At 41.9% G+C, this 14216-nt stretch overlaps 2 protein-coding genes across 3 annotated transcripts; one reads left to right on the top strand and one right to left on the bottom strand.

Moving 5' to 3' along the window:
* Positions 1-48: 48 nt before the first annotated feature.
* Positions 49-5848, top strand: irak4 (interleukin-1 receptor-associated kinase 4). 2 transcript variants are annotated; one of them, XM_068722633.1, is made up of 11 exons: positions 51-378; positions 473-618; positions 1210-1374; positions 2242-2405; positions 2494-2558; positions 3009-3123; positions 3202-3311; positions 3656-3842; positions 4420-4482; positions 4822-4986; positions 5508-5848. In XM_068722633.1, exons 1-11 carry the CDS (start codon positions 218-220, stop codon positions 5553-5555), a joined length of 1389 nt encoding a protein of 462 aa, XP_068578734.1. In that variant the 5' UTR covers positions 51-217; the 3' UTR covers positions 5556-5848. The 2 variants fall into 2 exon arrangements, with proteins under 2 accessions (XP_068578735.1, XP_068578734.1); XM_068722634.1 differs by lacking the exon at positions 4420-4482 and having other exon boundaries at positions 49-378.
* A 4-nt stretch (positions 5849-5852) lies between these two features.
* Positions 5853-13960, bottom strand: LOC137880985 (twinfilin-1-like). The gene is made up of 9 exons (XM_068722637.1): positions 13870-13960; positions 12255-12335; positions 11923-12101; positions 10844-10939; positions 10529-10633; positions 8390-8515; positions 7710-7860; positions 7453-7574; positions 5853-7071 (listed from the first exon to the last, which is right to left on the bottom strand). Exons 1-9 carry the CDS (start codon positions 13892-13894, stop codon positions 6913-6915), a joined length of 1044 nt encoding a protein of 347 aa, XP_068578738.1. The 5' UTR covers positions 13895-13960; the 3' UTR covers positions 5853-6912.
* Positions 13961-14216: the final 256 nt, after the last annotated feature.

The following is a 14216-nucleotide window of genomic DNA, read 5'->3' as shown; positions in this document are numbered from 1 at the left end:
GGCTGCTGTGTGTTACGTTTGGGGAAGTTGCTCAATATCGGAAAGACACATTTTACGAGGCTGTGAGCATCATATCGTGAGCAAAATATTATGTTGTTCTGCTTGCATTGGTTCACTTAATTGCGGATAATTAACACCCATATGACGGCGGTGTAAGTTGTATAGCATGTCGGTGTAACTGTCACAAAGTGAGGTTGTGTCAGTGTTTGGTCGTAGAATGAATAACTCAGTAACTTCCGCTACGTATATTCGCAATCTCAGCTACAGTTTACATCGCAGGTTGTCCGACTTTTTGGACCCTCAAGACAGGTGGAAAGATGTAATTACCTGGATACGGAAGCCGAGTGGCGAGTTGAGGTACACTCAGCTTCACGTGAGGTAGGTGATTCTAGCCTGTGTCATATCAGAAGCAGCTGTATTTATTGTTTATATATTTATCTATCATCTATCTATGTACTGTATTGTGTTTCAGGAGGTTCGAAGGCCTTGTTGCTCAGGGTAAAAGTCCCACAGTGGAGCTGCTGGTTGACTGGGGGACCACTAACAGTACAGTGGGTGAACTTGTGGACATTTTGAAGAGTCTCAAGCTATTGGCTGCTGCCAGTCTCCTGCTACCTGGTATGTTTTATGACAAATGGCAGTATAATAATCACAGACTACATCATACGTCTATAACCCTGGATACATGGTCACGCTTACTACATTATCCTCATCAAAACAGACATCCAATCTTCTATTTAGTTGGATACTTGTGTTCAATACGTACAGAAATTCGCTTATCGTTCATGAATGAATTCAATTTTTATTGCATTTATTTGTCATGGACTCATCAAGCACAAACACTACCATGTCATGATATGGGCCACGCTGCCTTAAAGGTCCAGATCCCAGGGTAATGAGATGCAAAACTACAATAACAAGGACCACCTGGTCAAAGTTTATTGGTAAAACTTTACCATGAAAAATGTGAATAGCTTTCATAATTGACAGCGGAAGAAATGTGAAAAACAACAAGTAAATAAAGGTAATATATACTTAACATGTACACAGGAATGAACAGCATAAATGCTTCCTATAAAACACATTATTTATGATAATGCATAAATGTCCATCTCACAAAGTAGTCACAACCATTTTAAGACCACTCTTTTGGTTAGTGCACCGCATCAACAACAATAACTTGATGTCTCGTCTTTCGTCCACTCACAGAGGAAGCGTCCGTCTCACCAGAGACGCAGCCGTCCTCTCCGGCTGTGGGACCAAACAGCTCGCTTTCAACTAGACGACTGGACGAGACGGAGACTCTGCCCCAACCTGACGTCTCTGTTCTGCAGCCACAGATTCCTCTGGAGAGCAGTGAGCCAGACCTCACAGGTGTTGCATCTTCAAATTCAGTTAAACCATATTTTAAGATGATTTTTAACGATTGAGGTTCACACAGTCGCCTGTAGAGAGGCCAGTATGAATATGACTTTTTATTTATGTAGTCGTGGTAATCTGTATATGAGAGGAGGCTATTGAAAGTAATAATAATAAAAATGTAAAGTTACAAAGTGCTGTACATGGTGGCATCAGGAAACATTACAGATTTGCAAGGCAAACGAAATCAGACAATTACAAATTATACAAAAATAAAATGGAATACAATACCCAACAATAATATAAAATAAAAACAATAATAATAAAATAAGATAAGACATGTTGTAAATAAAACAATGTGCAAGCGTTGAGAGCTGGCATTTACTTCCAAGTAGTGGAGGAAGAAGCATTCAGATGTTTTACTGAAGTAAAAGCTGCATTAACACAATATAAAACTGCTTAATTACAAGTTAAAGTCATACAATTAAAAATACTAAAGTATTCATGCCAAACAAATGGCCCACACAATAGACTTTATATACTCTTGGGTAGTAAATCTTTAATAATGCATCATATTTTCTAAAATCTTAATCTGTAAGGTAACATCTAACTCTAGCTGTCAAATACATATAAAGAAGTAAAAAGTACAAAAGTTCAGTAATAAAATAAGGGAAATACACATAACTGTACTTGAATTAAACGTTTTAAATGTCAGTTTTATCTGAGTTCCTAACATCTTGACTTCAGCAGAGGCACAATTGTAAACGATGCTTCTTCTGTGAAAAAATAAATAAATTAGATTTTACAAAACTGACCAGCAGGTGTCAGCAATGGGACCTTAACCACAACAGTCAATCTGACCCTTTTCTGTGTGTCCCTCAGACGGCTTCTCCAGTTTCTTGTACCATGAGCTGATGCAGATCACGGGCAACTTTGATGACCGTCCCATATCAGACGGCGGCAGCAGACTGGGAGAGGGAGGCTTCGGCACTGTGTACAAAGGCCTCCTTAATGACAAACCTGTTGCAGTGAAAAAGCTCAATCCAGTGAGTGAGAATATTGTCACGCTTATCTCATAATCTCAATACTTTTGCAGATCTTGCAAATTACAACGTAAAATACTGTCTCATTTAGATGGATGACATCTCCCTGGACGAGCTGCGAGTGCAGTTCAACCAAGAGATCCAGACTCTGAAAGTGTACGTCTCGTCCTCTGTCTATGTCCTTGTTAATTAGATTGGTTTTAAGTGACTAACAGCCTCATAACCATTATGTTTTATTAGCGAGAGCAGACGAGCTGTGTCTGAAGCAGGCATCTTAATCAAAGTAATGGAACTTGAGAGCGCGAAAAAAGGATTAAAAGAGTTTTTGGAAAGGCAGTCTGTATTAAGCCTGGGACTAACAAATACCTTCAGGTTTAATAGATTCGTATACGCAGCATTTATAATAGCTAATTGTAAATACTTGTCATTGTAACTTATCCTTTTTTGTGCGACCAGTGTGCTTTTTGTTTGCTTCACTCTCAGCGAGCAAATAATGGTATTTCCCAAAATGTCCAGCTATTTGTTATTTAGCCCAACATAGGTTAACATAATGATTCATATATTTGCAAACACAGGTCTGGTTTCACGAGACTGTTTGTTCCACAGGTTGAAACATGAAAACTTGGTTGACATGGTTGGATTTTCCTGTGATGGACAGCACCCATGTTTGGTGTACGCCCTCATGGTCAATGGTTCTTTGCTAGACCGACTAGCTTGCTTGGTAAGCACCGTCGGCACAGACTCTGACTTCTAGTACACAGATCATGTGATCATATGCTTTTTGTCCTTTTTTTTTTAGGAGGGAAGTCCCCCGCTGTCCTGGCGACAGAGGTCCTTGATAGCTGAAGGGACAGCGAGAGGCTTGGAGTACCTGCACAGCAACCATCATGTCCACAGAGATGTTAAAAGGTACATAGAAGCCCCTTTCCCACTGGACAAAAAAAACCAAAACACCAACTTAAATCTGCCTTTTGTCTTTAGTGGGAAAGGTTACAATCGACATGCAGTCCCGGGACAAATGATTCCGCGGTAGTATTTATCGTCTGCTTTCAGGCGCGTTCGTGACATTAAACGTGGCAACTTGCCCTTTAAATGATCTTTTCTTAAAGGAATAGTTCCACATTTGGGGAAATACGTGCATTGACCTTTTTTTGGCGCTCGTCGACCCCGTTTACATGTGGTCACTTCATGAGATGTGCTTAATGTTTCGCAGCTGTCTGTGCTCATAATGTTTTTATTTTGTTTCCTGTTAGTGCAAATATCTTGATAGATGAACAATTCGTGGCAAAGATCTCAGACTTTGGGCTGACGAGAGCGTCGGCCAAGCGGACGTCAACGACCATGATGACAGAGAGGATTGTGGGTACCCGTGCGTACATGGCACCTGAGGCGCTTAGAGGAGAGATCACGCCGAGATCTGATGTCTTCAGCTTTGGAGTGGTAGGCTTTCTACAGACACACACACACACACACACACACACACACACACACACACACACACACACATCAATGCTTGCGCGTACACACAGAGGGGGATATTATGTCAGGAAAGGAGAAACTGCAACTGTCATGGAAAATCTAGAACACAACTCCGCAGTTTACTTGAGTGGAAGGCTTTTGCAAAGTACTGACGTGTGCATAATTGCGGGACATAAACATTACAGTATACATTTCTTCCGATTTGTGAAAATAGATCCCTTTTGTTATGCATCACCTGTCGTTTATTTTCGACTAAAGATTCTAAATCAGTTGAGTACCACAGCTGTACTGTATTATTAGCTGTACATCGTCGAATATATGATCCTTTTTATGACATTTGCTGAAGGATTTACGGGATCAGCGGTGAATAAAACCGCCTGACCTTCCATATAGTGCGGTATATTCAGCTTATATGTCTTAGCGGGACAGCTGTGGAAACACTACAGTGTCTGTGGAGATACCTGGCACATGGTGGAGTAACAACGGTTTTCTGTCGTCCGGAGTCGTGTGATTGACCCCGTCTCTCTGCCGTCTACAGGTGTTGTTGGAAATATTGTCTGGACTCTCGCCAGCCGATGAAAAGCGTGAGCCACAGTTCTTGGTGAGCAGCACAATAGAGGCTTTCACTGCGTATCCTTCAAGCTGCAGTTTATGAGGACAGCTTATTAAAAGACTTTGCATTTAATTAGTAAGGGCACATTATCAGTTAGTAGTCATTAAAGAGTGATTGAGAGGGTTTGAGACAGTTCCATCTGTGCTGCAACATCAACCGCTGTATAAACGGACACTAGAAAGGAAGTTCCTCCAGCATGACAAAAGCTATAATACTAACTTTAAAAGTAGGCAATATTATATTTATATATATATTCAAATCATAGTTTTTAAAGTCTATCGCTGCCTTCAGTCACCTGTAGTTTGATTCCCCGCCTCACTCTCCCAGATGGAGGTGAGGTATGATATAGATGATGAAGACGAGGAGCTGACTTTTGAGGACTTCCTGGACAAAAAGATGAGGGACTGGGACCTGAGCCAGGTAGAGAGCGTCTACTCTTTGGCCTGTAACTGCCTCCACCACAGGAAAAACAGACGGCCCGTCATCAAACAGGTACCGGCAGATATTAGGACGTGAGGTTTAAGCTACTGCTACTGTTGGCATCTGCACTACTTTCTGTGTGTCACCTTGAGCCAAACAGCTGTGTCGTCAGACCCAGGAGCAGTGACACGTCTGGGGAATGAAGTCCCGGCAAATCCCACGAAACAACCAAAACCACCAACGTCTAAATCTGTCTGGCTCTCAGCCCCAAACCCACAGACCTTTACTAAACATGCAAATCTTATGAAACACAAATATGTTTCAATAAGAAATATATAACTGAGGCTGTTACCTGGTTTTGTATGTATATGACAAAGCTAAATATATTTTCCCTTCAAAGGTGTTGTGTTGTTGTTACCATTTGGTAGAGGACCGAGGTCAGGACACAAAGAATCGTAAAACTTACGTGAGAATCCAACAGTGACGAATATGAGAAAAATAAATATAGCGTGGGATTTGCTTCAATTATGTTTTCTGTATCTTTTTTGTAGACAGAGTATGTTAGTAATTCATATTCATATCTGTCTTAACAGGTCCTGTTGGAGCTTAAAGGAGTTGTCAAAAGCATTTCTCTGGAGTGAAGCAGAGCATCCCACAGATTCCTGAGCCCGCTTTAGTCACAGTGCACACACTGACAAATTCATTTTCTTCTTACGTTTTAGAGGAATTAATATTACTTCTTCACTCTGACTTATAAAAATATTTTTTGCCATCAATATCTTGCATTGTTTAAAATCTTATTTGTAATTATTTACTTTTTTTATTCTCAAGAGGAATACAACTTGGTGTCAGGTTTTCTACAGCATGTTGTGAGGTTTGAAAAGAGTAAAAGCAACTGTATTTATTGTCAAAGAATAAAATGAATGAAGCAGAACATGTGTGATTTAAATATTTTATTTTTATTCTTTAAAAGAAAGATTTGTAAGAAAACAAATAAGACCAAACATGACTTTTTTTTTTCTATTAGAATGACAATATGAATATAAATGAAGGGATTTTCCCTTCAAATATGAGGTGAGCTTAGTAATTTGCCTAATATTAATCAGTAGACCAGTGGATGTGGTAACATTCTGCTCAAGGTACTTCTAGTATTCCCTTTCCTATCCGCTTGCTTGGGTGCCCTCTTTTATGGGAACCAGCAAAGTTTGAGTACTTCCTCTTAGTGAGAACTGAGAAGTATTGATGTAATATTTCTGGAAGCCCGTTCGCTCCACTGTGATCCTCACAGACGCACACAATCACCAGAACAGACCTGACGGTTTCTTAATCATAGAGCATCACACAGCTACAGTATGTACATTTACAGCACTTGCATAGAAAAATAAGTTTCTCAGCAGATGATTTTTCATGTAAACCACAGTTATATCAAAAAAGAAGTCAATTTTCCAATATAAAATGCACTGTTAACATAAATCAAGTGGGATAATTCTATCTTTTCTGCTTTGGAGCACCGCGTAGGAGACAAATGTTCAACACATTAGACACAAAAACATTAATTGACACAGACTTAAGGAATGCAAGTTAAGAGTTTGAGCATGTGAACTCAAAATGGGGAATTTTACCGTATCGGCGCAAGTTCACATTAGTCACACTAACACTTTTTAAAGTCTCAGAGCTGGCAACAATGTAAAAACCTCAAGCTTGACTTTGTTTGGGACTCTTTGAATCGTTGTAAAGTAATTGTGACTGTGCTAACATACATATTATGCTTCCATTTGGCAAGCTACAAATGGAATTTCTGAAGTGTGTCATTGCTCAGTTGTCCTTGGCGTGCATAGTTGGGTCTCTGGGGAACTTTGTGGAAATTTGAAGTTGTTGTCTTATTCTTTTAAACAAGCGTGTCAAATATGATTCCCCCCCCCCCCCCCAATCGCAGGAATGCTCCACTGTGGAACGTGCTAGGGGTGGAGTTGGCGGGTGTCGGGTGCTGAGGTCTGTTTAATCTTCCTCCTCCGCGGGGGGTCGGGTGATGCGGCGGCCCCCCCTCTTCCCAGGGCCTTTGGGCTTGGCGAAGGCCTGCTTGTGGGCATGCTGCTTGGGATGCACCTCCTCGTACAGGAAATCACCGGTCAATTCATCCCCATCCTCAATCTCCAACTGTGAACAGACAAAAGAAATATGAGACGCAAAATCAACTTAAAACTCACATCCATATAGCAATGCATGCTCTGTTCAGGAAATAAGGTTCTACCTTCATAGATCTACTTTCCCATAAAGGCTAATATTGTCTCAATCAGCTTATTTATAAAAACTTTATAGTTTCATTGTTTTAGTTTAGGACAAAGTATTTGAGAAGCTGGAACCAGTGAATTTTGGACATTTTTACTGAAAAAAATGACAATCAATTATCAAAATAGTATAACTTTGATATTTTGGAGAAATACTCAAGATTTTGAAGGCGTAAAGCTTGTAAATAAAAATGGTAACGACTTGTATGGTGTTGACCACAGTCTGTTATCATGATACAAAGTGTCTCACCTTTTTCTCAATCTCAATCTGGAGATTGTTCTCCACCATGTCGACCAAGGGATTTTTGCAGCTGGAATACAGCATCCTCTCTCGGATGCTGCATTTGTACCCGGGCATAGAATAAATGAATACTGCAAAGGGAGGGGGAAAAAAAAAGGAAAATGAGAGGAGCAGACACAAAGTACCATTCAGAGCACCATAAAACTACAGAGCAGTGTAGAAACCACTGGGTGTGACAACCGTTCATAGTAACGGAATGTGCTCACCTGTGGACTGCAAGTAGTCGCCTTCGTGGGAATGTTTGTAGAGGAAGAAGTGGTAACGTGGCGAATCTTTAGGGATTCTCATTGGCAGGTCTTTCAACTCTGTTGGTTCAGTGTTGCACAACCGAATCAGCTCCTGTTCAGCGTCTACTTCCTGTTGACAAAGGAAATGAAAAGTTGGTAGCGTGCTGTCGTGGCACTGAATGCCAGACGACTTAAGAGAGTCTGGGTGGGGACAGTGAATAATAATAAAAAAAAAGAAAGAACACATCCCCTCGCTCTCAGGTGTCCGAGTTAAACATTTACTCGACCGTTGCTGGTGTGCTGCTCAGCATAAACCTTCCCTGGATAAACAGAACATAATACTGCCGACTCAAAAAGCTTTTAGGATAACAAAACAAAAAGGGAACCGAGACAAAGCAGCAACAGCGCCACAATCATTCCTTTGTACTTTGCACTGATCTGATCTTGTGACATCAACCCTTTGAATTTCAATGAGAGGAACAAAAGCGTTTTGGGGAAAATGAGTAACTCATTGTGTTTGGTCTGTTGTCCGCTGACGAAAAACATTTCTAGCTCTCCAAACAATATATAAAGGAAAGACAAAGAATTGATTTGCTTAATCAAATTATTGATCCAGCAAAGGTCACCTCTTCAGTGATGATTTGCTCCTGAGGACTCACCAGTTGTACGTAATTGACTCTTTTGTCCCTAAAACGTTCGAGCGCTGCAATTGCGTCTTTGTGGACAGGGAAGGCCACTCCCTGCAGAGTCTGCTGCTTGGTGTCCACACTGATGTCCGTCTGCACCTGAACACACACACACACACACACACACACACACACACACACACACACACACACACACACACACACACACAAAACCCAAGGCATTTTAGCTTTCCATCATCACTGAGGACATGAATAAGGCTGATCAGTGCATTATTTAAAATATATTTAATTTGCCTTAAAATAACACATGGGTGTCATTGATATGAGTGCATTCAAAAAAAAGTTGTCTCTTTATTAATATGCATATGTAAGCAGAAACGTGCTCCAACACCCACATTTCTCAATCGATAAAGGGAACCTGTGGTGTCCAGCGTGTGTTGTCTAACATGTTCTTGAATGTGTACACATACACACAAATCCAGAAGCTGGGGACATGGCATTATGTCATCATCATTCTGGGGACATTATGTCATAATGCTGGTGACATTATGTCATCATGCTGATGTCAGCTCTGATACGAGGGGACAAATCGATGCTCCCTCAGGAGGTTTCCACTCGTGATACTGACTTGTTTATTGAAATACAATCAAAATTCATCCTTGGAGTTATCAGAAAGCAAAAAAGGTTCCCAAGTGCAACACGTAGCTGGAATGCTGGAGCGTGAGGATTACATGAGGTGCTTGCATCCGCGGTGACGAGGCGCCACAGAAAAGTGGAAATGCTGGGGGGGATTACACTGATGGATTGCATCTATTTTTAGATTCCTGTTCCCACAAAATGAAATGCCGTGCAAACATGATTGAGCTTCCGATGTAGCTACCTCGCATACCAAAGAGGGATTGCGGTCCTTCTATCCATCTGCTTAGTAAAAGTCAGGCCGTCTCCAAGGCACAGCAATGATAAATATTTCAAAGCCTCTTCCTCATCTAGGCGGTACAGATTAATGCTATATTATCTTCCTTCAACAGCTGGTCAAGTGGGACGAGCACAAACCTCACTTCCCATTCGCTCTGCTGCGTTTAATTGACCACACTTTGGAGAAGGAGTGCACAACTCAGGGCACTTCCATATATGGTAAGAAAGACGAGCGCTTGTTTGTGTGCGGCAGGCTTGGAGAGCAGCAATTAGAATAGGTAGTTTCCTCAACAAAAAAAAAAAAGAGTTCACTTGGGGTTCATTGATAGGAAAGGTGAAACTTCAGATGCTGTTTTTGTTTTCTTTCTCCTTTCTGTCTGGTGGAGTCCATCTGGCACGGCCCTAAAGCCCTTCACATCATTAGCAGCGTGCAATGGATATCACGTTACAGTGTTTCTTTATCTTATCACAAACAACAAAGGCAAAGCACAATGACACAGCTGCCCAGTGCTTCATGCACAACCACTGCCAAGCACTCGAAACGCTGCAGAGCATTCACATTTGCATGTGGCTCTCCCAACATGGAAATAACAGATTTGAACCCCCATAAAGAGCTCTTCTCCTTTAAGCACGTTGTTGCTCGGCCTGAATCGGGTCCATGACCGTAAACAAGGAGTCTTATGGAGCTCTGTGTGTGTGTGTGTGTGTGTGTGTGTGTGTGTGTGTGTGTGTGTGTGTGTGTGTGTGTGTGTGTGTGCTGTCTGAGCCTAATGGATTCATCTCGGCCAACATCCTGCTGTTCTGATGCATCAGCATCTTTTGCGCTGTGTTGATACTGCCGGGCAAGCATATGCACACTTGCACTGCTGCTGACCTTGTGTTGTTTTTGGAGGGATGCATTGCTGGCCTTCATTGATACTCCACACTGTTTCAGGATGGGATTTAGATCTCTCACACACACACACACACACACACACACACACACAGGAGATGTGATTGGGAAAAAGACTACAGTGAGCTGAGGTAAGCTATTTTTAACCGCACGGGAGCTTCAAGTGTTAGCATGATGTGGCGTCGCCCCTTTTCAGAACTGAAACAGAGAACAAGTCTAATCCACGCCCATCTCAGAACAGACTCAAACCATACAACAAGATGAACTCAAAGGGAAACGATGACTCAGAAATAGTGTCCAAATGTCTCATCTGTGTTTGTGTGTGCGTGTGTGTGTGTTTGTACCTCATTTAGCTTAATCTTTCTCAGTTCCTCCTCCGCAGCAGTGAGGGGCAGGGGAGCAGCCTGCGAGGTCAGATATTTCCTGTATCCCAGGAGAGTCATTTCATCCTGACAGAAAACAGCACAACCACACATCAGACAGCAATACAGACTGACTCATTACTACCACAGTCCTCTCGTCGGTTGCCACAAAAGTGTACGACTGAAGCTGAACGTGTGGCTTCTGGAGGTTTGGGACTGAAGCTTTGAGGCCATAAGAGAGCTTTTTTTTTTTATTATTTTTTACATCACTTCAAGTGTCGCTGTCGTAAGACCAACCTTTGAGGTACCGAAAATCTCATCCTTGATGTGCCCTCCTCCGAACTCCTTCTTCACTGTGGCTCTGGTAGCAGCATATAACATTTTATTTCGCACCTGTTGAAAACATAAAAGGTGGGAGAATCATTATAATTTAGAAAACTTGAAAGGATACGCGTCCTCTACGTAGATCAGTCACTGCGTTATGTTTATTCATGCGACATGTTTACATGCTAGCTATCTCCGTCTTTCCTGCTGCCTTGCTACATTTCATGGCGTTGAAACATTGCTCCATAGCACTACTACTGGTCAAACACTCCACAGGGGACCTTTAAGTTCCCTCTGAAACATAGTTAATTTGAGGCTATTTAAATAAAGTTGACATGAATAGACTCCAATGAGCAGCAAGCACTGGTTGTGAAAGAATTTTGCAACTTCCAGGCAAGCCTCAACCTGAAGCACTAGGCTTTGAGCAAGAGAGACAGGAATGTTAAGCGCTGTTGTGGCTTCTAGAAAGTGAATTGGAACTCAATTCCACCATGCAGTTACAGCGCCCGAAATATCCTGCATGGCACTGTATTTTGGCACAGATGTCTCCTTGCAACATTCCTCTTAGCACTGCTACAGAAACATTCAGATGTCTATTTGTCGTGGCTGTTTTGAATCGCTGTGACTCTATCCCATAAGTGATTCATCAAGTTTTAATGGAACCAAATACAATGACTTAGGTTACATTGCGAGAGTCAAAAAACATGCAAAACACACATTTTCATGACAAGGAAACGACGCGGCAAAGATAAGCTCGCTTCACCTAAAAGCACCGAGAGGGCGAATTTCAAGTCGCTGACGGGAGGTTCAGACCGAGCACCGTGTTATTTGGGAAAGACCATAATCTCTACCCATGTTTAGATTTCGAGAGGTTTGTTAGGGAAATAATGAAAGCACCGATGTCCACATGTATCCAGTTTTCAACCAGCATACACAGAATTGCTGCCTTGATGTGGTGACCCCACCCATCTGATACTCAAAGCAGAGGGGGATGAATGCTGAAGTATGGAAAGCTACTAATTAAAGCCGGGTCTGGGCTTTGGTTTTCTTACAATGGAGACGTCCGGTGACCAGGCCAGGAAGACCCACTCGTAGCCCTGGTTGTTGGTGGAGTCCAGCCGGTACAGAATGTAGCAGGGCACGTCATCCTCGAGGAGGGGCAGCACTAAGGAATCGTACTCCTGGTCCCACTTCTTTGCTGCTTTCCTGGTGGTGTCCATCGTCAGCTGCTCTGGAAAGCAGATGTGTGCGACAGAAAGGTCAGCGGCGCATTGGATGCGTTGACATTCTAACGTCAGCCTGAGCAGAAGTTTGGGAAGACATACGAGTCGAGCGTTTTCTTGGCCAGAGGAAGCTGTAAGCAAACATTTAGGACGCCGCTTACCACCGTCGATGACGATCTTTAAGACTCGGTATTGGTCGCCGCTCCTGGCGCTGGCGAAGACGTCCTTCACATCGTTACCCGCTGCGGAAAGACAGAGACGGCGTCAGCCAGCGTTTTAAATAAGACGCTGGCTTTGCAACAGCAAAACTAACACGACCACTTCCAGCCCTCGATAGCTAGCTTCACACCAAAAGGTTTGGTGAATCTTACTGACCTGTGAACACACATCATACAAAGACCATAGACCATCTTCTCTTTATTAACATGTATGCTTCTATTATCCCTTATACATACACAATACAAACAGGTCACTACTTCCCATTCAAACCAGCGTATTAACAATTTTAGCTAAAATGAGTGCAGTTTTCCTGCAAAGCTGTGGATCAAGTCAAACTGAGAATACATCTATGCATGCAACTTGATTGCTATACCTTCAGAAATCACACAGGAAGGAACCGTTTCCTATAGCACACACACACGGATGTAAGCTGAACTGCTGAAATAACCATAATAGAAAATATTAGCAGTTTTATTCACATGGGGCTTTGTCCCTTTCAAGCACTGGGATTAACTATGATGTGTACATTCATAGTCTAGTCAGCTATAGTCAGGTGTGTGTAAAAGGAAGCAGTTTCACTTATATGGGCCCTATATTAGGCTCTAATGTAAACTTAAATCTTAGAGTTTTGGATGATATAAACTTAAGTCTGTTTTGATAATAAGGGGAGAAAAAAAGCATAGGAACAACACAACTGATTATACCCAATGCATTTTATGACAATGTACATGTATATGTATATATATATATATATATAAATAAATATATATATATATATATATATATATATATATATAAATAAATATATAAACTCTGTTGAACGTAGCATGAGGTTAGTATAAACATGTATAATCATCGCATATCCCTGTCTATCATTAACTCACATAATTTGCACGTTGTTTTACCTCAAAACAGATTTTAAAAACCCGGCTGCCCTAAATACCAGGACGTCACGCCCTACTGAAGTCCATGTTTTATAATAACACAGAGCAGGTACAGCCAACGTTATTCAGATATGAATGAGGAACACCGGCCGGTCTGTCAGGTCAACAGTTTTGTTTAAAGGAAGGCGTCACCCATCCATTTAGACGGCGAAACTAACGCTGAAGGATTTAAGCTTCATGGTGAGGAGCTAAGGCAGAACATGCATTTGCAGTACTGTGAACCAAACACGAAGTAGCCGTGATTAAGGTTTAAGGTGGCTCAGAAACGAGTGGCTAAATACTCGGGGATCATACCTCATAGTGCTCAAAGTGCCCAAACTGGGCACCGCTGATCACACACACACACACACACACACACACACACACACACACACACACACACACACACACACACACACACACACACACACACACACACACATCACGGGTAGCTCAGCGCTAGCTAGGAGTGGCTAGCTAACTTGACGCTAGCTTCTCGTTGCAATGAATTGTTGGAATCACACTCTCTCACACACACACACACACACACACATACATACATACATACACACGCGCGCGCGTGCAGCTAAATACGTAAAGACGGAGACATGTGGAAGCAGAGAAACGCATCTACCTTGAATGCCCGTTTGATGTGACATTGTGTCTGTTCGTCGGATAAAGAGCTGATGCAGCTGTTCAGGAGAAACCAGGGCAGAGAAGCAGGAAGTGGACTACACCGACATGACCCCGCCCCGAGTCTGTCGTCATCGACATCAAAATCACACGATACAGTCAAACTATGTATCTACTTTTTATTCTTTAGATATATTGTTCTCATTTCCTAATAATAGCGGTTTTAATAGTTGGCATGTAGTGCCTTACAATTTAAAATAAGAAGGATACAAATATTAGTGGCAAAGGAAGTATTCATATCATATTTATAAGTACAAATGTTTTTTTTAAGTCAGCAAGCAGTCTTAT

Source organism: Cebidichthys violaceus, unplaced genomic scaffold (genome assembly GCF_023349555.1).
Source record: "Cebidichthys violaceus isolate CVI_PGR_0920_01 unplaced genomic scaffold, fCebVio1.0.p SCAF_3, whole genome shotgun sequence".
Taxonomy (NCBI): Eukaryota; Metazoa; Chordata; class Actinopteri; order Perciformes; family Stichaeidae; genus Cebidichthys; species Cebidichthys violaceus.
The sequence above is the reverse complement of the archived record's forward strand: the minus strand, read 5'-3'. Positions and strand labels throughout refer to the sequence as shown.